This window comes from Elaeis guineensis, chromosome 8, assembly GCF_000442705.2.
Source record: "Elaeis guineensis isolate ETL-2024a chromosome 8, EG11, whole genome shotgun sequence".
NCBI classification, from domain to species: domain Eukaryota; kingdom Viridiplantae; phylum Streptophyta; class Magnoliopsida; order Arecales; family Arecaceae; genus Elaeis; species Elaeis guineensis.
The window spans coordinates 56299753-56324906 of NC_026000.2; the positions used below are offsets into that span (position 1 = coordinate 56299753).

General features: G+C 39.5%; 1 protein-coding gene across 1 annotated transcript; it reads right to left on the reverse strand.

Annotated features, from left to right (window-relative positions):
- Positions 1-19879: 19879 nt before the first annotated feature.
- On the reverse strand, positions 19880-21161 carry LOC140851099 (uncharacterized). Its single transcript, XM_073242573.1, has 2 exons — positions 21062-21161; positions 19880-20674 (listed from the first exon to the last, which is right to left on the reverse strand). The coding sequence occupies exons 1-2, from the start codon at positions 21158-21160 to the stop codon at positions 20078-20080; spliced, it is 696 nt and encodes a 231-aa protein (XP_073098674.1). The 5' UTR covers position 21161; the 3' UTR covers positions 19880-20077.
- Positions 21162-25154: the final 3993 nt, after the last annotated feature.

Sequence of the window (25154 nt, forward strand, 5' to 3'; positions counted from 1 at the left end):
TGTGCACATTCCATATGAGATATGGATCGAGCATAGACCTAGACTCTCTCACCTTTGGGTTTGGAGTTGATCAGCCTATGTCAAAGGTTTGCATACAGATAAACTTGGTTCTTGGTCCAATAGGTATTTAAGGGTTACTAATTCTATCATGCTGAAGAACATAAGATGCTCATCAGCAGTAGGGCATTCCTTTTGGAAAAGAGTTTCTTAGAGAAGGAACTGATGCTTATCAAGTTGAACTTGAAAGTTTGACTGATAGAAAATGAACCGACATAATCTAGTAAATCTACAGAACTGAATTTGATCAGATCAAACTCAGAGCCCATTAAAGTAATACCTTTAAGGAGATCTGGTAGAGTACCGCATTAGTCGGACAGACACTTCAGTGTCTAGGTCTGGGACAACGATCCTGTTGATCTCGATGAGATTAACAAGGATCTGATCACCAATAAGGATGCAATGCAGTGGTCTAACTCTGAAAAGTGGCTTGAAGCCATTAAATCCAAATTGAAGTCCATGAAAATCAATAGTGTATGGACACTAGATGATTCACCTGAAGGGATAAAATCTATTGGGTGTGAATGGATTTTTCAAAAGGATCAGAGTAGTGCAAACGGGAAGGTGGAGACCAATAAAGCCCGTTTTCGCTATTATCCCAGAGTTGGAACATACATTTTAAACATATGTCTTTGTTATGAACAAAGAGGAACCCTGCATTTATAAGTGGGCAAAATATTCTGTAGTGTTATTTCTTGTGCTGTTTGTGGATGAAATTCTCTTAATTAGGAATGGCATTCCAGCATTGCAAGGAATAAAGGTTAGGTGTCATCTAATTTCTCCATGTTCAAGATCAGATATGGTATACTCACTAATGGTAGTAAGCAGATACCAGTCTGATCTAAGTAAGAACCACTGGAAGATTGTATGGACAATCCTTAAGTATTTAGGAAATACTAAAGTCCAGTGATTCAAATATGAAAATACTGACTTTAAACATATGGATGTTTCGATTTTAGTCAGATCAAGATGACAACAAGAAAGTGTCAGATCATACCCTAATTATAGGAGCAATTTGCTAAAAAGGTTCCAAGCAGGATACTTTAGTCTACTCTGTTAGTGATGTAGAGTACATCGTAGCATATGATGCTGCCATGTAAGCTGTGTAGTTGCTGAGCTTCATTAGCAGGTTGGAAGTGGCACCCTCCATCGATGGTCCAGTCCTATCTAGCACTGGAACCATAAATCTGGCTAAAGAACCAAAGTACCAGCATACTCTGTATTGCTATCACTTTTGATTTTAGATCAGGGTGATATCGATCTTTGGAAGATCGATGACAAAGGAGAATTTGATCGACCCATTTGCTAAGGCCTCAGAACTAAGAAGTTCTATGAACTCAAGTGGAAGATAGGATATTTGATATCATTCTGATTGGCTTTAGTATAAGTAGAAGTTGTTAGAAAATGTATCCTAAAGTCAATCATCTAAGTGGTAGATGATTGGAATTAGTATATGAATTATCTAATAACAATAGTTATTTGGCAAATTCATCATAAAAGTTCTATCTTCCTTAAATGAACTCCTAAATTATGATGAAGTCCTTAGAATCACAATCAATCGATAAAGGAAGATTTATCAGATGGTTCTTAAATTGTTCACGATCAAATGATAAGTTATTAACAAGGACGATAACTTATCAAATGTAGGTCACTGTATGCCATATACGTTGGTTGTCCTCATAACCAAGTGGTGTGGAGACACTAGTATAGCATCCAGGTGAGATGTAGGAGTACATCTGTATTGAACATGATCAATGTAACACTCTACTATCAAGAGTAGTTAGCTAAGGCCAATGGGTATAAGTGTCCCTCCGATCTGAGATCACCACGGTGACTTGCAAGCAACTCACTGTGCTTTGGTGCCGGACTGCCTGTATTTTTAATATAGGTTCGAAAGATTTTTGAGTACAGTCAAGCACTTGTGAAGTCGATGTGTGAGTCAAGATAGGATTGACCACTCCTGATTAACTTCAGAAAGAGAATATCTCGCTGTGTTTTAATTTAGCAAAACCTAAGCCTGGGTAATCCTCGTGAGGAGTCACGAGATTTACAAAATTTTGAAATACAATAGAGATGACTTGTATGAGTGATTGACAGCATACTCGAAGTTGTTTTGAGTATTATTAGTTAAAAGGATGAATTATATGGTAACCATGGGTCAGGATTCTTAGAATGTTGCTTTGCATACATTCGACCTATCTAGACATCGGGAACCATTAGTAGATGGTTACTTCGATTGATACAGAAATTAATTTCTGTGCTACCGACTTAGGTTCGAATCTATAGGGTCACACACATAAGAGGTTGTAACCTAATCAGATGGTTAATCGATGATTGAGAATCATTCTAAGATTGAACGATCAATGTGATTGATGTTTGACCTAATGCAAGTATTGCAGGAGGATCAATTAGCAATTGGATTCCTAAATGGCTCAATCTGATTGAGCAATTGGGCTGAGATCAAGTCTAATTGAATTTGATTCAATTAGAATTAGTTTGGATTTAATTGGATTAAGTCTAATTAGTTTATTGGATAAGCCAATTGCAAGGGAGAACAAGTTCCTGTTTGATAGGACTTGTATGCACCTAATTCCTAATTAAGTTAGAATTTAAATCAAAATTAAATATGGTTTAATCTGATTTAATTAGACTCTTAGTTGGACTAGGATCATCATTAATTAGGTTGTAATTAATTTGGATTGGGTTCAAAGTGTTTGACCAAATCTACATAAGAATCCTAATTAGACTAGGACTCCATCTCTTCTCTTGTGCCACCTAAGAAATCTTAAGCCCACGCCCACTAATTAATTTTTAGATATTTTTTTATGATATTTACATCCAAGGAATATTATCTCACATCACTTATTTTAGATATTTGAATTAGATTTGATTTGATTCAATATGGAAAGAGATTTAGCTAATTATGGAAAGTGGTTTAGGTTTATCCTTTTTTGAAAGAGTCCCTCTTCACAAGGACTCTTCTCTCCTCTCTTGTGCCAACTTTCTCCAAGCTTATCTCTTCTTTTTGTCACCTCTTTTATGGTTATTTTCATGCTCTCCATGAAATTTATGAGGAAGGGGGCATCCAAGAGTTGGACGCCCCATGGACTCCTTGTTGATTAGGTCTTTTGACCTAATCTGCCATATATAAAGTTGCCGCCCCATATGAGATGAAATAGGCAGTCAAAAATCAATAAAAAATAGATAGAAAAACCAAAGGAAAAATAGGATAGCATGGGTGGTTTGAGGCACCAATATCCATGGAGGAGAGTCCTCTATCAAGAGATCAAAAGTTGATGTCTTGTAGAGAAAAAAGGTAAGAGAAAAGATTATCTTCTCTCATTATTTTTTATTCATATTATTCTCTCTTTGTTTTTTATATTTTTTATGTGATAAAATTTGAGAGAGAAAGAGGATGGAATGGGTGGTTTGAGGCATCAAATTCTTTGGAGAAGAGTCTTCTATCAAGAGATCAAAAGTTGATGTCTTGTAGAAACAAAAGGTAAGAGAGAAGATTGTTTTCTCTTATTATTTTCTTTTCAGATTATTTTCTCTTTATTTTGTATTTTTATATGATAAAAATTTGAGAGAAAAAGAGGGATGGCATGGTGAATTCATGCTTTAATGAGTTGGAGCATGGTGATCTAATTTTGGACATGATCTGATCACGTTCTGATGAGAGAAGAAGAAGAAAAGGTCTTCTCTTAAGGTTTATTTTAGAATTCTTCTTCTCCATAAATCATAAAATTTTTTTATGAGAAAAATCAGATATCATAAAATCTGAAAGTTAGGGAAATATCTAGAGAAGAAGGTCCTCATGTCCTAGCATAGAGATATTTTCGGAACATCAATCATTGATGTACTGAAAGAGAAGAACTGTCTTCTCTTAGCACCCTTTTCTTTTACATATTATTTTTGATTTTTAGGAGGTCAAAAAGTTTGACTTCTCCCTCCTCATATTCTTCATCTCTTTGAATATCCAAGAGATCCAAAGAATATTTTTAGATTAACCATCCGAAGGGATCTGCAAGAAGCTAGCACTTCGAGTGGATCTTCGTTCGACGAACCTCTAATTTTGTTGCAGCCTCGTGTGGATCACCTGTAGAGGCCGGACACGTGTGCAGCTCTAAAGGCAACAAAAAAAATTAACTGTAGAGTTTTTGACCTGCATGAAGGTAAGAGATCTGATCTCTTCTCTTATCTAGATGTGATCTAGGTTTTAGATCTGAAACTGTTTCAAATCTAGGGTATTGATTTGTTCAATACCAAAGCTTTTATTTTTTGATTTATAGATACAATATGACATGTTATAGATCCTAATTATAGGATTTAGTAATTTGATTACATGCATTTGTAGATTAAATTATTTAATTTATATGTTCCACTATGTTATATTTCAAAAATATTTTGAAATTCATGCATGAAATCCTACACCTATTTCCAACAGCATCATTATGCGTCAAGATAATATCACATCAATCTCCACAGTAAATCTTGTGGATAGCATAACTAATCTACTATGGTTCTTGACATAATACTGACTTGGTATGAAGAAAAGCATGGGTAGTATTCTTAACACTTCACCATTATGACTAAATATAATTTAAATAAGGGACTTAGGTCTCATGCACATCCAAAATATATACAAATGCATCATATACAATTTTAATTCTAACTACCAGTATGTAAGAGCATATAAAAGAAATCAAATGGTTATAGACTTTTGAATAAAATTCATCCAAGCCACAAGATGGTATATGGGGTCAAACCCTAGGTGCATCATAGATTGAACCATCTCATGGTCAATCTTAGTACTCCTCTACTCTCCAAATATCTTGTCATCTAGTCTTCATCTCCATGAAGCCTTTCACAAATGCTCTACCTTTATTAGAAAATAGAAAGAAATAATTTCTATCTATTTTTTAATAAAAAAATTTATAATTTTACATCAATATATAAAAGTCTCAATCAACAGTTGAGAGAACATACAAAAGAAAGGTACGGTCAAAAATATAATGCATCAGGGCACTCAGTCCCTATTGCAACTATTATAGATACATCTATATAATCAGCCAACATGAAAGCATTCATGTGTAAATCCATCACATAAATGTATCCTAGTCCATAACCACTTATCATGCATTTTATAATAATTATAAAACATGATAATAAGCTTCTCTTGTTATTCTAATTGTGATATCATTTATGAATATGTCAATAGAGATGTTTAAATATATAGGCATAGAATCCATCTAGGATTTTTTATTCGGATTCAACTCTTGACCCAATATAAATTTTAAATCAATCATTTGTCATCTCTTTGAGTTGAATTGATCGATTCTTAGATTGATCCGAATCCAATTAGGTTAGCTAAGATTCGGTCAACCATGACTTAAGCCCTAATCAAATTAGGTCAATGACAATTTGATCAATCTAAATTAAACATAATTTCTAATCAAATTAAAACTATGAATTTGATTTAATCTACAATCATAAATTCTAATCATATTAGATCAATGTATTATAATTAAAACAAATCCATCGATAAAAATCCTAATCAATGCATCTCCTCCATGATCAAACTTTTTCGGCCCCACACATACCTAGGGCAATAATCATAATGAAAGACCCAAAATGATGAATGCCCAATTCCATGGTGGCCAGCACTTGGATCTTGGGTGAATGCAACATATGCAAGAACCCTAAGTCTTGGTAATGTACATCCAATGTATCATTTCAAGGCTTCGCACATCGCATGCACTGGATTAACAATTTCATAGAAAATCATATCATAGGATCTAACTTAAATTTATCTCACAAGTCTAAAGACCAAGAAATCTCATACCCAAGTTTGATCATGGACTGATAACATTTATCCTTAACAAAAGATGCATCAAAAATATCAATTAAACATCATTCAGAAAATCTAATTTTTGACATAAAATAAACTGGATCTAATCCATATCACAATAACAACATAAAGTTTGATTGAATCAATCAAGAGTGATTCTGATACCACTGTTGGATTCCAGCAGTGCAACGAAATATATTTTTCAAAAATTTTACATGCATTCAACTATTGAGAATGAGTTTTAGCAATTAAAACATGACTACCGGAACATAAATCCTAGGAACTCCTTGATGATTACAAACAAATAATTCTAGCATGCATATTAATGAGGGATTAGAAGTCATATACCAAACATGAAGATGATGATCTGGTAATAGAAAGATCTCTATAAGGTTCTAAAGTAGAAGCCCTCCAACGGTGATCCACACGGGATAGATCAGGGTCCTTTCTAATTTGACATAGTGCTGCAGCCATTTTCATAAGTTCACTGCCAATCATCCTTCTCAAGAACGGATTGTACCACTGCTAGCACACCTTCAAAACCTCTACTAGGACCACACTAGGAACCATTCTTTACAAGAACTCACCATCCAAAATCAATTTGGAACTCCAACACTTGAAAAATCCAACCCTTAGGACAAGCAACCCTTGCTTTCCATTTCTCTCTTACCTTCCTTTCTATTTTTCTTTCTCTCTTTTCTTTATCTTTTTTTTGAATTTTTTCTATCTTTTCTTTTTCATTTTCATGCCCAACAACCAGATATAAAACCCTTTCTTTATCACATAAGAGACGTCCCTTTTATAAGATATAAAAGGGCACCTACATGGGACACCAACTATGGGCGTCACTTGATTTTTCTCTGATGAATTAATTCCTAATAAAAGAGTTTGTTAGGTATTTAACTAGTAGGACTCTCCTCTATGCACACCTCTCAAGGCACCATCTGATGCCACCACCCTTAGGAAATAGTGTGGAATAAATAGGAAAAATGGAAGGTTGGTAAGAGTTTAATATGAGAAGGACTCTTTCTTTCTCATTGCATAAAAAATGGGCATCCCAATTGATATTTAGCATGTAAGTTCCTTTATAGAGAAGGACTCTTCCTTCTCTTCTGTATCAACAGATCCCAAGGCACCATCTGATGGCATGAGAAATAAAAAATGTATGGAAAGATAAGAAAGAAATTAACGCCAAAATAAATGGGGCATGGCATTAAATTCTTGCGTGTGGTTTGGCATGGAGGTAGTTGACTTCACATGGAACATTTTCATAAAAATTAAATAAGCCACCTAATAATTTGTAGGTTCAAACCTAATCCCATTAGGTCAAGGCATCAAGCTTAGGGTTAGCACAAACACCTTTGCACAAAATTCAATTGGAAACTTAGGTTAATTCATATGCTAGCAATTTAATTAACCCCTAAGATTTACAATAAATCCAAATAGATTAGATCAAGATCAAATTCTAATTATGTGTGACCCATTGGATTGTATATCTTGCCAGCAGTGGACTCAGACTCATGATCTAATTCGATTAGGTCAGTCCAAAGGCATCAATTAATCAAAATACTTTTTAATTAATTTTTGAATTAAATTTTTTTAATTCTTGCAAGTCCACTAGTCAAGATTGACATCTAACAATGTATCATGACTATCCAGAAGATATAAAATTTGATAAAAATATCAAAATTATCTTTCTGTGGTGAGTTGCCATGCAATTCAATCTTTTGATCACACAACATCTCAAACAGATCATGAGTATGAAAACATGTCAAGCTTAAATACTTATCCATATATATCTTGATCTGATGAAGATGACTCGATTGATGAACCAGTAAAAATTTTTTCTATTGTTCATCCCTGCTCTGATCAGAGACGCTTAGAGTTATCATTCTATGAGACCACATAGGATGTTCTCTCCTCCTACAAGGAGTGACCGATTCTATATTGACTACTCACAACCTTCATGCATACTTCACTAAACCTAGAATATCTCATACATATCTCAAAGTGGCATGCTAGAGAATAAACCAAAGTAAGGATTCATATACACAAGGTCCATGGTGATCTCGGATCAAAAGATCACTTGTACCGCTCTCACTAAAAAATTATCTATCGATATGCTGTAAGGCTCCATCAAATATTTTTTTTATGGATCAGTTCAGTGAACTCATTTTTTAATGAGTACCTATATCCTTGTACTAGTGTCACCACACAAGTGATTGTGAGATCAATCACCCTCTCCATCAAGCATACATAGGATGTACTCGTCTTACCGGTATCATTGATTTCTAACTCAATGATCCAACAACTAAAAATATTTTAGATTGGGACTATCAAGATTTTAGGTCTCACTAGTATGATCTCATCATGACCCTAAAATTATTATCCTAATCTATGGAGTTTGTCATAATCATAAAAATATAATGCAGTAAATGATAAAATATAATATCTTATAAATAAAATAACTAATATCATGTAAATGAGCAAAAAATAATACAGAAAAATTCCATCATATCACCCATACGATTGGCTTGTAAGGTACTATTCTTTCACATAATGTCTTTTATGTTCCTTTAATAACTAGGAATTTAGTTTCTTTATCAAAGCTTGATTTAGAAGATATTTTATTTACTTTTATGAATTCAAATTTTAAATTAATAAAAAATTTTATTTTATTGGTATGAAATATTGTACAATGGATTATATAAAATAAATTTAAAAAATTTTTTGAACAATTTTTACTTATTTTGAATGCCAATGTTGGAATGAAATATGGTATTATAAATGAAAATTCTTCAATATTATGGCATAGGTGATTAGGTCACATATCAAAAGAAATGATGACTAGATTTATTAAGAAAAGTATTTTATTGAATCTAGATTTTAATGATTTTGGTATGTACATCGATGGTATTAAAAATAAATAAATTAAAAATCATAAAAAGTATGCCACTAGAAGTGAAGAACTCTTAGAATTGATATATACCGATATTTGTGGCTTTTTTTCACCTTATTTTAGAGGGCAAAGATATTTCATCAGGTTTATTGATGATTTCTCATGTTATGGTTATATGTTCCTATTACATGAAATGTTTGAAGCTTTAGAAGTCTTTAAAGTGTACAAAGCTGATGTAGAAAATCAATTGGACAGAAAAGTTAAGGTTGTGAGATCTGATAAGGGTGGTGAATACTACGATAGATATGATAAATTTGACTGTAATCCTAGATCTTTTACCAAATTTTTTGAATAGCATGGCATTATAGCACAGTATACTATACCAAAAAATCTCCAATAAAATGGTCTTATTGGAAGGCATAATCGTATATTGATGGACATGGTCAGGAGTATGATTAGTAATTCCTCATTACCCTTGAATTTATGGAGAGAAGTCTTAAATATCGTTGCATATATCCTGAATCGGATACCTAGTAAGGTCATTTCTAAAACTCCTTTTGAGTTATGAATGGATAGGAAACCAAGTTTAGTGTATTTACATATTTGAGGTTATCCTGTAGAAGCTCGATTATATAACCCATAAGAAAAGAAATTAGATCCCATAACTATTAGTTATTATTTTATAAGATAACCAGAAAGGACAAAGAATTTTAGATTTTACTATCCATCGCACACCATTAGAATTGTTAAAACTGGAACTACTAAGTTCATTGATGATGGTGAAAACAGTGGGAGTGATGAATCGCATAATGCAGTGTTAGAGAACATGAGAGAATCTTTTTCTATTATAGTAACACCTAGAGATATTCCACATAAACTTATTCAATTTGAGATTGTGGAACATCAATAAGTAGTTGATACACCACTTTTCAAACAAACTGTCAATAAACCTGATCTGATTGAAAATAATCATAATTATGATACTGAATCTGAAATATTATGGAGATCTACTAGAATTAGAAGATTAGCCATTCCAGAGGATTATATTGTTTACCTACAAGAATGTGATTATGATATTGGGATAAAGAATGATCCAGTCTTATTTAAGGATGCCATGAATACCAATGATTCTGAACTTTAGTTAGATGCTATGAAAGATGAGATGGAATCCATGATTAAAAATTAAATCTAAAAACTTGTCGAATTGCCTGAAGGATTTAAACCTATAGGTTGTAAATAGATTTTTAAAACCAAACAAGACTCCAAAGGTAATATAAAAAGATATAAGGCTAGATTTGTAGTAAAGGAGTTTACTCAAAAAGAGGACATCGATTATTATGAAATTTTTTTTTTGTTTCTAAAAAAAATTCATTCAGAATCATTATAGCATTGGTAGCTTATTTTGATTTAGAGCTACATCAAATGGATATCAAGACTGCATTCTTGAATGAGGATTTAAAGGAAGAGGTGTATATAGAACATCCTGAAAGGTTTTCAGTATAAAAAAATAAAAGACTGATATATAAATTTAAAAAATCTATATATAGTCTTAAACAAACTTTCAGGCAATGGTACTTAAAATTTAATCATATCATTATTTTCTTTGAATTTAAGAAAAATATTGCTGATCAATGTATATATCTGAAGATGAATGAGAGTAAGTTTATATTTTTGATTCTATATATGGATAATATCTTACTAGCCAGCAGTGATTTGGATCTTTTGCATTAAACTAAAAGTTTTCTTTCTAAATATTTTGTCATAAAAGATATAAAAGATGCTTCTTATATTCTTAGTATAGAAATTCATCATGATAGGAGTAAGAAGTTGCTTGGTTTATCTCAGAGGATCTATATTACTAGGATTCTAAAAAGGTTTGGAATATCAAGCTGCTCATCAAGTGAAGTGCCAATTATTAAGGATGATAAATTTAGTTAATTTCAATATCCCAGAAATGATATTAAGAGAAATCAGATGAAGGATATATCTTATGCATCTACAGTGGATAGTCTGATGTATGCTCAAGTATGTACTTATTCTGATATTAAGTTTGCTTTGAGAATACTTGGTAGATATCAGAGTGATCCAGGTGTAGACTATTAGAAAGCTGCCAAGAAGATGATGCACTACCTTCAACAGACTAAGGACTACATACTCACTAATAAGATGACTAATCAGTTAGAGACTATTCAGATATAGATTATACTTGTTGCCTCGATAGTAGGAAGTGCATAATAGGTTATATTTTTCTGTTGGCTGGTAGAGCAATTTCATGGAGGAGCGCAAAACAGCGCATTGTTGCCTGCTCTACTATGGAAGCTGAATATATAAGCTGCTACGAGACTTCCTCACATATTTTATGGTTAAAAATATTTATCTCAGGGCTCGGAGTTATGGATTCTATTTTTAAGTCGCTAAAAATTTATTGTGATAATTCTATTGCTGTTTCTTTCTCTAATAGTAGCAAAATGACCAATACAAACAAACGCATTGATGTTAAGTATCTTGCTGTAAATTAGAGAAATAGTAGTCATCAGGTGTCTATTAATTTTATTGGTACTGCTTATATGATAGCTGATCCTTTGACTAAAGGTTTAGTGCCTAAAGTTTTCAAAGAGCATATAAAAGTTATGGGCATTTATCATTAGGATGTTTAATTTGTAATAGACACTTATTTTGAGATCTCTTAATAATTTAATGACTGCTATTACTTCTGTTTAATTATTATTTGTATATATTATAGTTAGACTTTTGTCAAAATTAAAGTAAACAAAAGTGTTATTCATATGACATAACGGAGGGACCATTATCATAGGCATTATAATTTTTAATAGCCTATATACTTTAGTATATAAGATTGAGTTAAGTGAGAATTATTGATGTCATGATACATGAAAGGGAGTATGTCATTGAGATGTATAACTGTCATGATCTATATTAATGGTTTTTGCTTAACAAAGTATAAAAGATCTTTCAAAGAATAGATAATTGAATAAATTTTTTAAATGAGTCGCATTCGTCGGGTCATTTTCAAAATTTGATTGAAAACTATTATTTTTGAAAACTAAAATTTTTTTTAAAAGTAAAATATTTTGAAAAAAAATCAATGAGTTATTTTAAGTGATAATATAGGCCAAGTGGGAGAATGTTAGATTTGACTCTTAATATAGCCTAATTATTTCTTAGTCAAGTTTAACTCATTGGATTAATCATATATTCTAAATCAATTACAGTAAGCCCAATTAATTAAAAAGATTTATTCCTAAACAGATATGAACTGGAAGTTCAACTTTAGTTAAGAGCTAGTCTTTTGATGGGACAAAAAAAAGTGCATTTATAAATATAGAGGTGCTCTAGTCCTCTTTCTCCAACTCTTGAAAAGATGTGAGCGATTTCTATCGATCGTCCATATTAAGGAGGATGAGGAGAGAGAAGACCAAATGTCTCATGGAAGAAGATCAGATATCTTGTGGGCTACGGGATCATCGTATTGGATACACGATGATGCAAGGTATGATTTATTTAGATTTGATTTTTGCATGAATATTGGAGCACGATCCAGACATAACAGAAATTAAAATTATCTAACATTCTAGCCCTGGTCCTTCTTTATATCATCCTTTTGGTGAGAGTTCTTAAAAGGAAGTGGATTTGTGTCCCATATTAGACTACTTGATATCCCTGCAATGTGGATCCTTGGATCTGCATCAAAATCCATGTAAAGCACGTATCACATGCAATGAAAAGGAGCATCACATTAAAAGCAAAGCTGTGGATTTATTTGAATCGTGATAAAATCCAAAAGTTCCTTCAAATGGTCCAATAAGCGTTAGACCTAAACCTTTTCCATTCTGACGGTGGTCCTATCTGTTATAGTTGTATAATTGGTCATGATGCTAGATTCTAGCTAGAACGTTGGGCAGGCAAACTCTCTGGTTAATTTAAGGTGCATTTGATTAGTCATTGAAAAAATATTTTTTTTATTTTTTGATTTTTAAAAAATAAAAATCAAAAAATAATATTTGATAACATTATAAAAAGTAAAAAGTAAAAATTAAAATAATCAAAATAATTACTTTATACGTAAAGCAAAAATTTTTTGCTTTCGAAAACTTGTTTTTCTATTTTTTTTGCTTCCCCACATCTAAAACGCCAAACCAAAAAGTAAAGAGCCTAAACCTTTCTCCCTCATCGATCTTTTCATCTCCCCAAATCCTTCTCCCTCCCTTTCCGAATCCTTCTCCCTCATCAAGCTCTTCATCTGCCATCCTCAAATATTATTTTTTGCTTTATAACAACGTAGTTACCAAACATATTTTTTACTTTTTTTTATTTTTACTCAATAGTAAAAATTAAAAAATATAAAAAATATTTTTTGAAAATCAAAAATCAAAAAATGTAACCAAACACATCCTTATTTTGTAGGTTGTTCGAGGTTGCTTCCAAAAATGCTTTGGTGACCCAAATTATCTTAATGGTGTGATCTGCTGGGAGCTAAAGATCAACAAACCATGTCGACAAAATAGCAGATGCCTGTTGATCAATACAGTTATGGCTGCAGCTCTGCGACAAGATTCATAGCTTCTTCTAGGCTGAGGTTAGGATTCAGATGGAGTCTTCTCCACTCATTCGTTCTTTTTGTAGGTTTCTTTAATCAGAGAATGCATCAATCTCATTTGCTGGACGTTTGTCGGATGTGGTGGCACCTCTAAATTTCAGATATTTTTGTGTCATGATTCAAGATAGCTTATTTGAGGATATAAATCTCAGGAAAATAGAGTCAACAGAAGGGCTGCTTCCAATCTAAGCACAAGATCAACCAAGATATTGGTCGACACCAGTATCAAGCAATCTCTGAGATGGCTCTTGATATAAAAACCTTACCTTGTTCCCTCTAGATGTGTAGAAATCTCTAGGGGAAGAGTAAGACATTTTGCCCGGATGTCAGCTCCCTGCTGGCTATGCTTTCCCGAATGAAATGAGCGGCCGCCGCCCCCCACTAGGAAACACACGCACGCAGAGAGAGAGAGAGAGAGAGAGATGTGAAAATTATGCCAACTAGCTTACAGCATTAAAAGAAAACAGGAATATTTTGAATAGGTGCACAGGTGAAGAGCAATTAATAGCTATTGGACTCTGGCAAACATCATACCTGCATTATATCTTGTTTAACAATGTGCTTGGAATTTAGTATAATGATTGGTTTTTTCCGTTGAAGCTGTACCCCATTCAGGAGAGAACCCCCTACTCATTGTAAGCACAACTGTAGTCATTTAAAAAAAAAAAAAAGGGGAAGAAGTTGAAATCCAAAGATGTGAGATATATTAAGGACATGCACTGATTAACAAGTGATCAGGCTCAAGAATGATCTCAATGACATGAATGTGTGTCCTCGTTTACCTGCACAACAAGTTGCAGTGCTTTGCAATTGAAACTGTAATAGACAAGATACACTCATGTTTGAGTTCCACTTGGAACCCTTCTGTTGGTGCAAAAATCCGCTTGCATCAAAGAAACTAGAGTCGAAGGAGTCGCGGTCGCCGCCGGGACCTGTAAAAGAAGTCTAAACCGGAGGTGGGGTTGCTCCGGCAAGACCCTCCGACGCTCAAGTCAGTTCTCTGCCTCAACAAGAATGGAGCGCTCGAATGAAAATTTTAGCAGAGTTTCTAGGTAAAAACAAGAGCTTATGGAATAACGTATCTGGGGTTCCCCTTTTATAGGCGGAGGAGGCAACAAACTGATGGTGATGCCTGTAACCGTCTGGCAATGGGCCGCCCATAGTCAGGAAAAATTTGTTGCGGAGAGTAGTGGGGTGGACCCGTGGCTATTACCGGGGCGTGCCACGTGGAGTCTGCCACGAGAAGCGGAGCGGCGTCTGTTGTCGCGACTTGCCAGAGGATAGAAGAATCGCGCGGTATCCGTCGCAGGAAGTGGAGCAGGACCGTAGTCATTATTACGGCCTGCCAGGGAGTGATGGAGCCGCGTGGAATCCGTCGCAGGAGGTGGAGCAGGGTCGTGGAGTGATGGAGCCGCACGGAATCTGCCGCAGGGAGTGGAGCAGAATCGCAGCTATTACTGCGGCGCACCAGGGGGTGAAGGTCTGCCGGCTGAAGTCTGGCTGGAGTGTTTGGCGGAGAGAGGTAGTTAGCCATCTGTCCGAGAGGAGCTCGGAATCCGGCTTTCGCAGGAGTTCGAATGGAGTCTTCCTTCAGTCACAGCCGGGGGTGGAGTCCGGCTCCCGTAGGGGTCTGGGCGGAGTTTCCTTGCTGTTGGAGTCGTGGGCGGAGTCCGACTCCCTTAGGAGTCCGGACGCAGCTCACCGGCAGTTGAAATCGAGGACGAGGCCCGGCTCCCGTAGGAGTCCGGGCGGAGCCTACTTGCAGTCGGAGTCGCGGGCGGAGTCCGGCTCCCTTAGGAGTTCGGACGCAGATCACCAGCAGTTGGAGTTGAGGACGAGGCCCGGATCCCGTAGGGGTCCGGGCGGAGTCTTCCTGCAATTTAAAGCCAGGGACGAAGTCCGGCTCCCGTAGGGGTCCGGGCGGAGCTTACCAGCGGTTGAAGTTGGAGCCCGGCTTCCGTAGGAGTCCGGGTGGAGTCCGGCTCCCGTAGGAGTTCGGGAGAAGTCTGTCTGCAGCCATTGGAGTCGAGGACGGAGCCCGGCTCCCGTAGGAATCTGGGTGGAGTCTTCCTACAATTAAAATCAGGGGCGAAGTCCGGCTCCCGTAGGAATCCAGACAGAGTCTTCCCGCAATTAAAGTCAGGGGCGAAGTCCGGCTCCCGTAGGAGTCCGGAAGGAGCTTACCAGCAGTTGAAGTTGGGGATGGAGCCTGGCTCCCGTAGGAGTCCGAACGGAGTCTTCCTGCAATTAAAGTCAGGGGCGAAGTTCGGCTCCCGTAGGAGTCCGGACGGAGCTTACCAGCAGTTAAAGTTGGGGACGGAGCCCGGCTCCCGTAGGAGTCCGGGCGGAGTCTGTCTGCAGCTGTTGGAGTCGAGGACGGAGCTCGACTCCCGTAGGAATCCGGGCGGAGTCTTCCCGCAATTAAAGTCAGGGGCGAAGTCCGGCTCCCGTAGGAGTCCGGACGGAGCTTACCAGCAGTTGAAGTTGGGGACGGAGCCCGGCTCCCGTAGGAGTCCGGGCGGAGTCTTCCTGCAATTAAAGTCAGGGGCGAAGTCCGGCTCCCGTAGGAGTCCGGACGGAGCTTACTAGCAGTTGAAGTTGGGGACGGAGCCCGGCTCCCGTAGGAGTCCGGGCGAAGTCTTCCTGCAATTAAAGTCAGGGGCGAAGTCCGGCTCCCGTAGGAGTCCGGACGGAGCTTACCAGCAGTTGAAGTTGGAGACGGAGCCCGGCTCCCGTAGGAGTCCGGGCGGAGTCTTCCTGCAATTAAAGTCAGGGGCGAAGTCCGGCTCCCGTAGGAGTCTGGACGGAGCTTACCAGCAGTTGAAGTTGGGGACGGAGCCCGGCTCCCGTAGGAGTCCGGGCGGAGTCTTCCTGCAATTAAAGTCAGGGGTGAAGTCCGGCTCCCGTAGGAGTCCGGACGGAGCTTACCAGTAGTTGAAGTTGGGGATGGAGCCCGTCTCCCGTAGGAGTCCGGGAGGAGTCTTCCTGCAATTAAAGTCAGGGGCGAAGTCCGGCTCCCGTAGGAGTCTGGACGGAGCTTACCAGCAGTTGAAGTTGGGGACGGAGCCCGGCTCCCGTAGGAGTCCGGGCGGAGTCTATCTGCAGCCGTTGGAGTCGAGGACGGAGCCCGACTCCCGTAGGAATCCGGGCAGTTGAAGTTGGTGATGGAGCTCGGCTCCCGTGGGAGTCCGGGTGGAGTCCTCCTTGCGGTCGAAGTCGTGGGCGGAGCCCGACTCCTGTAGGAGTCCAGGCGGAGTCTTCCTGTGGTTGAAGTCGGGGACGGAGCCTGCAAGGGTCAATCCCGCTGAGAACTTTGGCTGTGGGTATTTTATACCCAACACCAGTCCCCCTACTTCCGAGTTTGAATTTCGAATGAAGGAAGTACAGAGAGATTGGCATAGCCGAAGTTGTCCCCTCGAATCCTGCGCACGATCGCCCCCAGATATTTTGGCATTAAATGTGCGCGTGCTGGAGTCTTTTCGAATTGGGGCAATACGAAGGGACCCTTCGAAATTTTCGCTGGTACACTGGCCCAGGTACGATGCAATAATGGCTCTACCAACCGTCAGCCACTTTTAGCCACCTGCCGCGGCGAGTGGGACATGTGTCGAGCGCGGGCCGGCCTGGGGGGATTCGCGATCATTATAGCGCCGGATCCCAGGGTCTATTTAAACCCGTCCTTCCACCTTTAGGGGCCCTATTCCGCTCCAGAGTTCTACCAGTATCTGCCCTTCCTCTAGTGCCAATCCTGTTGGTGCAAAAATTCGCTTGCGCCGGAGAAGCTGGAGTCGAGGGAGTCGCGGTCGCCGTCGGGACCTGCAAAAGAAGTCTAAACCGGAGGTGGGGTTGCTCCGGCAAGACCCTCCGATGCTCAAGTCAGTTCTCTGCCTCAACAAGAATGGAGCGCTCGAACAAAAATTTTAGCAGAGTTTCTAGGTAAAAACAAGAGCTTATGGAATAACGTATCTGGGGTTCCCCTTTTATAGGCGGAGTGGGCAACAAACTGATGGTGACACCTGTAACCGTCAGGCAATGGGCCGTCCATAGTCAGAAAAAATTTGTTGCGGAGAGTAATGGGGTGGACCCGTGGCTATTACCGGGGCGTGCCACGTGGAGTCTGCCACGAGAAGCGGAGCGGCGTCCGTTGTCGTGACTTGCCAGAGGATAGAAGAATCGCGCGGTATCCGTCGCAGGAAGTGGAGCAGGACCGTGGTCATTATTACGACCTGCCAGGGAGTGATGGAGCCACGTGAAATCCGTCACAGGAGGCGGAGCAGAGTCGTGGAGTGATGGAGCCGCACGGAATCTACCGCAGGGAGTGGAGCAGAATCGCGGCTGTTACTGCGGCGCGCCAGGGGGTGAAGGTCTGCCGGCTGAAGTCCGGCTGGAGTGTTTGGCGGAGAGAGGTAGTTAGCCATTTGTCCGAGAGGAGCTCGGAATCCGACTTTCGCAGGAGTTCGGATGGAGTCTTCCTTCAGTCACAGCCGGGGGTGGAGTCCGGCTCCCGTAGGGGTCTGGGCGGAGTTTCCTTGCTGTTGGAGTCATGGGAGAAGTCCGACTCCCTTAGGAGTCCGGACGCAGCTCACCGGCAGTTGAAATCGAGGACGAGGCCCGGCTCCCGTAGGAGTCCAGGCAGAGCCTACTTGCAGTCGGAGTCACGGGCGGAGTCCGGCTCCCTTAGGAGTCCGGACGCAGATCACCAGCAGTTGGAGTTGAGGACGAGGCCCGGCTCCCGTAGGGTCCGGGCGGAGTCTTCCTGCAATTTAAAGCCAGGGGCGAAGTCCGACTCTCGTAGGGGTCCGGACGGAGCTTACCAGCGGTTGAAGTTGGAGCCCGGCTCCCGTAGGAGTCCGTGCGGAGTCCGGCTCCCGTAGGAGTCCGGGCGAAGTCTGTCTGCAGCCGTTGGAGTCGAGGATGGAGCTCGGCTCCCGTAGGAATCCGAGCGGAGTCTTCCTACAATTAAAATCAGGGGCGAAGTCCGGCTCCCTAGGAGTTCGGACGGAGCTTACCAGCAGTTGAAGTTGGGGACGGAGCCCGGCTCCCGTAGGAGTCCGGGCGGAGTCTGTCTGCAGCCGTTGGAGTCGAGGACGGAGCCCGGCTCCCGTAGGAATCCGGGCGGAGTCTTCCCGCAATTTAAGTCAGGAGCGAAGTCCGGCTCCCGTAGGAGTCCGGACGGAGCTTACCAGCAGTTGAAGTTGGGGACGGAGCCCGGCTCCCGTAGGAGTCCGGGCGGAGTCTTCCTGCAATTAATGTCAGGGGCGAAGTCCGACTCCCGTAGGAGTCCGGACGGAGCTTACCAGCAGTTAAAGTTGGGGACGGAGCCCGGCTCCCGTAGGAGTCCGGGCGGAGTCTGTCTGCAGCCGTTGGAGTCGAGGACGGAGCCCGGCTCCCGTAGGAATCCGGACGGAGTCTTCCCGCAATTAAAGTCAGGGGCGAAGTCCGGCTCCCGTAGGAGTCCGGACGGAGCTTACCAGCAGTTGAAGTTGGGGACGGAACCCGGCTCCCGTAGGAGTCCGGACAGAGTCTTCCTGCAATTAAAGTCAGGGGCGAAGTCCGGCTCCCGTAGGAGTCCGGACGGAGCTTACCAGCAGTTGAAGTTGGGGACGGAGTCCGGCTCCCGTAGGAGTCCGGACGGAGTCTTCCTGCAATTAAAGTCAGGGGCGAAGTCCAGCTCTCGTAGGAGTCCGGATGGAGCTTACCAGCAGTTGAAGTTGGAGACGGAGCCCGACTCCCGTAGGAGTCCGGGCGGAGTCTTCCTGCAATTAAAGTCAGGGGCGAAGTCCGGCTCCCGTAGGAGTCCGGCCGAAACTTACCAGCAGTTGAAATTGGGGACGGAGCTCGGCTCCCGTAGGAGTCCGGGCGAAGTCTTCCTGCAATTAAAGTCTGAGGCGAAGTCCGGCTCCCGTAGGAGTCCGGACGGAGCTTACCAGCAGTTGAAGTTGGGGACGGAGCCCGTACTCCTACGGATGGAGCCCAACTCCCGTAGAAATCCGGGCAAAGTCTTCCTGCAATTAAAGTCAGGGGCGAAATCCGGCTCCCGTAGGAGTCGAGACGGAGCTTACCAGCAGTTGAAGTTGGGGATGGAACCCAACTCCCGTAGGAGTCCGGGCGGAGTCTGCCTGCAGTCGTTGGAGTCGAGGACGGAGCCCGGCTCCCGTAAGAATCCGGACAATTGAAGTTGGTGACGAAGCCCGGCTTCCGTGGGAGTCCGAACGGAATCCTCCTTGCGGTCAAAATCGTGGGCGGAGCCCGGCTCCCGTAGGAGTCCGGGCGGAGTCTTCCTGTGGTTGAAATCGGGAACGGAACCTGCAAGGATCAATCCCGCTGAGAACTTCAGCTGTGGGTATTTTATACCCAACACCTTCTAATAGGAAACAAGTTCTCTGGGATGGTAAACAATTGAATGTGTTCAAGTCATCGACATGACCCATTCCACAATCTGTAAAACAAGATAAAACATCAATGTGCTCTTTATCCATCGTAAATGGCAAAGAACTACAGAAGGCCTTCCAAAATGTTTAGCTTACTGACTTTTGACCTCCTACATATTAATCTTTAAACTGCATAGCTTTTACCTGAACGTCAACTCAAAATGCATGGGTAATGACTGCGAAACATTATGAATGTATATACCAATCTGCAGACAAAAATACTAAAACCGAACCCAACACCGGGTGCACTTAGCCATGCAATCTCCCTTACAGTCCACATTATAGCCTAAAACTTTCGGGTTCCGCAGAAGAAGATTTCGAAGAGTTTTTCCTTTGATTCCCCACTCCCTCGCTAGTGTGGCAACATTGGTCTTCACTTCATCATTGAGATCACATCCAAGCACTTCAGGAAACTTCTTAAGTAATTTGTGACGATCATCATCAGAAAGGCCTAAGCCCTTCAGGTACTCCAATACTTCATTTACCATTTCATATCTTGGAACTTCCTTCTTCTTCTCTTCACCCCAATAAGGTGAATGGATCCATCCAAATGCTTTCTGAAGCATCACATCTGCCACCTCAGCTGAAAAACTTAATGTGGAAAGCATCCCTTTGCATTCTTCCCATGTTTTCTTCTCTTCATCTTCTAGCACTACTGCCTCTGTTTGACCAATTGAATTTATCTTCCACCTTTTCAATGTACAGCTTAAAATGCGGCATCTTTCTCTATTTATATTTGTTTGGACATGGGGCCTTACTCCACATGGTGGCTTCTGCATAAGCAATGCCAGACTGGGTGTTGAAATTGATACATCTGACTGGAACAAGATAATACACAATATAGTCAAAAGATACATTCATACAAAGATTTACATATGCACATCAATCCATGACAAAGAGGTACAAAAATGCATCAATTTACCAACAAATGTCACATGAGTTCATTACACTAAATGTGTTATAATAGATGCTCTAGAACTTCTATCAATTCCTTATATTTTTCAATGGATTTACAAGACAAAGAAACCATTCCTTATCCATGAACTTTGCTTAATAAGGTAGTTTAGCCCAAAATTCTCACTAAATATTTGTCCATGCTTTCTCAACCTATATCTTGCTGATTTAACAGCTTAGGTGCATTTGTATATAACTTGCAACCAGGGGACATGTAATATAGATGTCAACACCAAAAATCAGATTTATACCAAGCAACCTACAGATGAAAGGGGGCTAAATGCTGCGGATTCAAAGGTCAGCAACAGTGATGCTGATGATTTGCCCAACATCCCTGCAGCATTAGACATAAGAATGTTAAAGAAAGAAACACGAAACAAATAGAAAGAAGTAGAAGTATTAGAAAATGTCGAAGTTAAAATACTCAAAAATTAAATGGTTGGTTTTCATTGATTACAGCAGTGAAAATGAAAGGGCATTCAAAAGTAAAGAGATTGTGTATCTTAAGGAAGCGGAAAGCTGACGATTAATTTCAATCAACTAAAGGATTGACAGCTCAGAAAAGGATAATGGTGACAGAGTTTGATCCAGTGGCTAGAGTGAATAAGAATATTAGATTAGTGAAATGAACCAGAAATTTCAATAAAAAGATGAAGCATATTATAAGTAGCCTTGGGTTTCTAGTTGTCTGAGATCATCTCTACCAAGTTTAGCAGCAAAGCAACAAGGTAGCTGCTTTCGTTTTTTGGCTTCATTTAATAACAGGCATCAACTGAAAGTCAAACCCTGGCTTCTTTGTCCAAGATTGTTCCAAACAGCACTCAAGGATGCAAACTCAAGAAGTGTCAACTTGATGGACAAGATGAAATTGTAGACAGATAGAACTACAATCCACAAAACCTAATTTAAATGAGCGGTTAATTATAACCGACTCAAGCATATCAGCTTTTCTAATGGAATTGATTTTTTAGAATAATTTATAAGAAGATTATCTGAAAAAGAGAGCTGGCATCAAAGAGAAAAGAATGGAAGAGACCCAGATGTTGACCGGGAGATTTTAGAAGAATATTTGGTGATCTTATTTTTATCAATAATGATGCACGTACTCGAGGAAAATAATTGCAGATAATTTAATCATGGTTTATTGGTATTTAATACATTAATAAGAGTGGGGCGACTAATTCTGTGTTGTAACATAAGGATGAGAATATTTCTTAGTTGGACCTTGTGGTGCTTCATTCTCCTGTTTTCTACTTCTTCATACATCTATAAATAACACAAAGTAGTTGTTAGTCTGGAACTATAGCTTAGAAGGTGGATGCCAGTAACGTCCTAATATGACATTTACGCTAGTGTAGCAGAAGTCACAGGGAAGAGAAATTGAAGTGTTTGAAGATCCAACCAGACGTTGATTTTGCAATGAGCTTCATCATGCTGACAGTTAGTTTTTGGATAGAGGGTGTTGGTTTGCAAACATTCTGCATGCTTAAATGATGGATCATTTTTGTGGTTGCTAATCTCATCATTAAGGTATCCTTTTCAGTCATGTTTGCAGCAGGTTATTGTGTTTTCTGCTTGTTTACTGGATGCATTTTATCATTTCCATTCAAGTCATCCACTATGTTTCAATTTCTTTTTCTTTAATTTTACATAACATGCTGTTCACTCGTCTTTTTCTCATCGAAACACATGCATGCATGCATGCATATATATATAGAAACAGTGCAGCAATTTATTAAGAAATAGGAAATTACCACCAGATTACTTCCTACTTCCAAAAGATATAGCCTGAAGACCATCAAAACGAAAATAATCCAGAACCAGAGGAACTGATTAAGTTAATGCCTGAGGAGATGGCTTAATTGCCACATTAGCTTTACCTGCTACTTGTGCTGGTTAAGTCCAAAAAGAGAATTTTATGTTTTGAAGAACAGAAGGAGAAGAAGAGCGAGGTTTCAGAAAAAACGTTCACTTTCCAAATAAACCAACAGATCACAGAATAATAGTCTTCCATCCCTTTCTAAAAGCTGATCTGACCCTTTTGTTTTCTCCAAACCATTATATGGGAAGATAAGCTGGCTGGCCACTGTTTGATTTTCAGCAATTGCCAAAGTGTCCTAAAGCTTTTAATGAAAGGACCTGTCACATGCAGGTGCTTTATCATTTCTTTCTGATATCCACAGAAGGAGCATCAGTGGGGGTTGACCATTTTCCCGTGGCAAGACTTGACATATTAAAAACTTATTTCCCAATGCTAACCAGGTAATGATCGTAACCTTCCCCAGCAAGCACAGGAGTTCTCCAAAGGGCCTTTGAAATATTTAGAAACCAAATCATTGAAGTGAAAAACCTGCAAAGATACTGAAAGAATAGATTTCTGGTGATTCCCACTTCCAGAAGGCATTTGTCCCCTCTATTTGGAGGAAAACTAAGAATGATGACTTGATAATTGAAAACACTCCTATGTAAGGCTCTCTTCCATCTCCCTTCTAAACTATGGACGCCAATCTATCTTAACATTCAATAACTAATAGATGACTTGGTATTTGACCTCCTCATTTTAAAGATTAGTGCCATGCAAGCCAATCGCATAGTTGATATAATAAGAACTTTTCTGTAATATCTTCCAACTCTTGTATTAACATTATTTATTTATGAAAAAAATGAGACATCTTATTTCATCATTTGCTACAAGATTGTGATGAACTCCATAAATTAGGACAATAATTTTAGGATCATGATCAGACCATGCCAGTGAGATCTAAAATCCTAAAATCTAAATTTAAAATATTTTCAGTTCTTGGATCATTGAGTCGGAGATCAATGGTTCCAATAAGACTGGCATATTCTATGTATGCTCGACGGAGAGGGTGATTGATCTCACAATCACTTGTGTGGAGACACTAATACAATGATATGGATGCTCATTAGAGAATGAGTTCACTGAATTGATCCATACAAAAAACATCTTATGGAGACTTATATGTCAAAAGATAGTTCTCTAGCGGGAGTTATACAAGTGATTCTTAGACCTGAGACCACCATAAATCTTGTGCACATGAATCCATATTTTTGTTTTATACTCATTCATAACTAAGTCATTTACAGCATGTTTTGGATATGATGGAATATATATGAAGGATATAAGTCGATCAACAAGGAATCGATCACTCCTAGTAAGAGGAGATATCATCCTATAAGTTATCATCTCTAGATAACTCAGGAAGTCTTTGATCAAAGCAAAATGAAAAATTAGAAAGAGTTTCTAATATTTCATCATTAAAGTCGTCATTGATTGATGGATAATCGATATGAATATGTAATTGAGTTTGACATGATTCCATACTCATAAACATATTCAGAATATGAGATAATCGAAGGATTGAATTGCACAGAACTTATAACTGAAGGGTATATTTAGTATTTCAATTAAATTTCTCATTTTTCGAATAGTCATGATACATTGCTAGACGTCAATCTTGATTTGTAGATATTTATAAATTAAAAAGTTTAATTCATGAATCAATTAGATCAACATGAATTGACATGATTTGGACCTAAATTGATTAGAAGGCTTCCAATTAAATTAGGTCAACATACAACTAGACCTACTGCTGGCTAGATGTGGAATCCAATGGGTCACACATAATGGATTTGGTCAAGAATCTATTTAGAATAGGTCATAGATCATTAGATCCAAGTTAGGTTGCTGTTCAGCATGCTAGCATATGTGGCTAACCCTAACTCCTAATCAAATTGGATTTGATTTAGAACCTTATTTATATGGTCAACCTAACTGAATAGGACTTGGATTAGGTCAAGCCAAGGTTGGGCTACCAAGGGTTGGTGCCTCCTAGCCTCATCCACACCCAAAACCAAGAGACCAAATAGGTTGGGACTCTTCCTTGTGTTTGGCGCAAGGTTTAATGGCACTAATTTATTTATGGCGTGGAGAAAGACCAAAGTTCTTCTATCATGGGTCTCTGACTGATATGGCACCTCCTCAGCTTTATCTGCATGCCCACATATCGAAGACTAAACGCCTAAGACTTATCTGAAGTTGGCATATGAAAATATTGGGCACAGATTATTGTTTGGCATGAGAAAGGACTAAAATCCTGCTTTGGGTCTCTGATCCAAAGAGGCGCCATCTGATTTTTTTCTCTCTCCCTTCCATGCCTAATGATGGCCTTTTGACCATGTCTACGCCCCTTGGGTGGCGTGGAGCAAGAATTAACACAGAGACCTAAGCAAAAAACTATTTCTACTTGATGTTGGTGCCAAGAGTCCTGTGTTGGACAAATGGTTGGCGTCCCTCATCTCTTCTCAAGCCCATCTGATGGG

What these genes read in the sequence shown, in the direction of transcription:
- LOC140851099 (XM_073242573.1), bottom strand. Translation starts at nt 21,160, where the DNA reads ATGTCTAATGCTGCAGGGATGTTGGGCAAATCATCAGCATCACTGTTG. An exon ending in TTTCATCTGTAGGTTGCTTG is followed by an intron (nt 20,675 to 21,061) that starts GTATAAATCTGA and finishes ATCTTGTTCCAG; the next exon opens with TCAGATGTATCAATTTCAAC.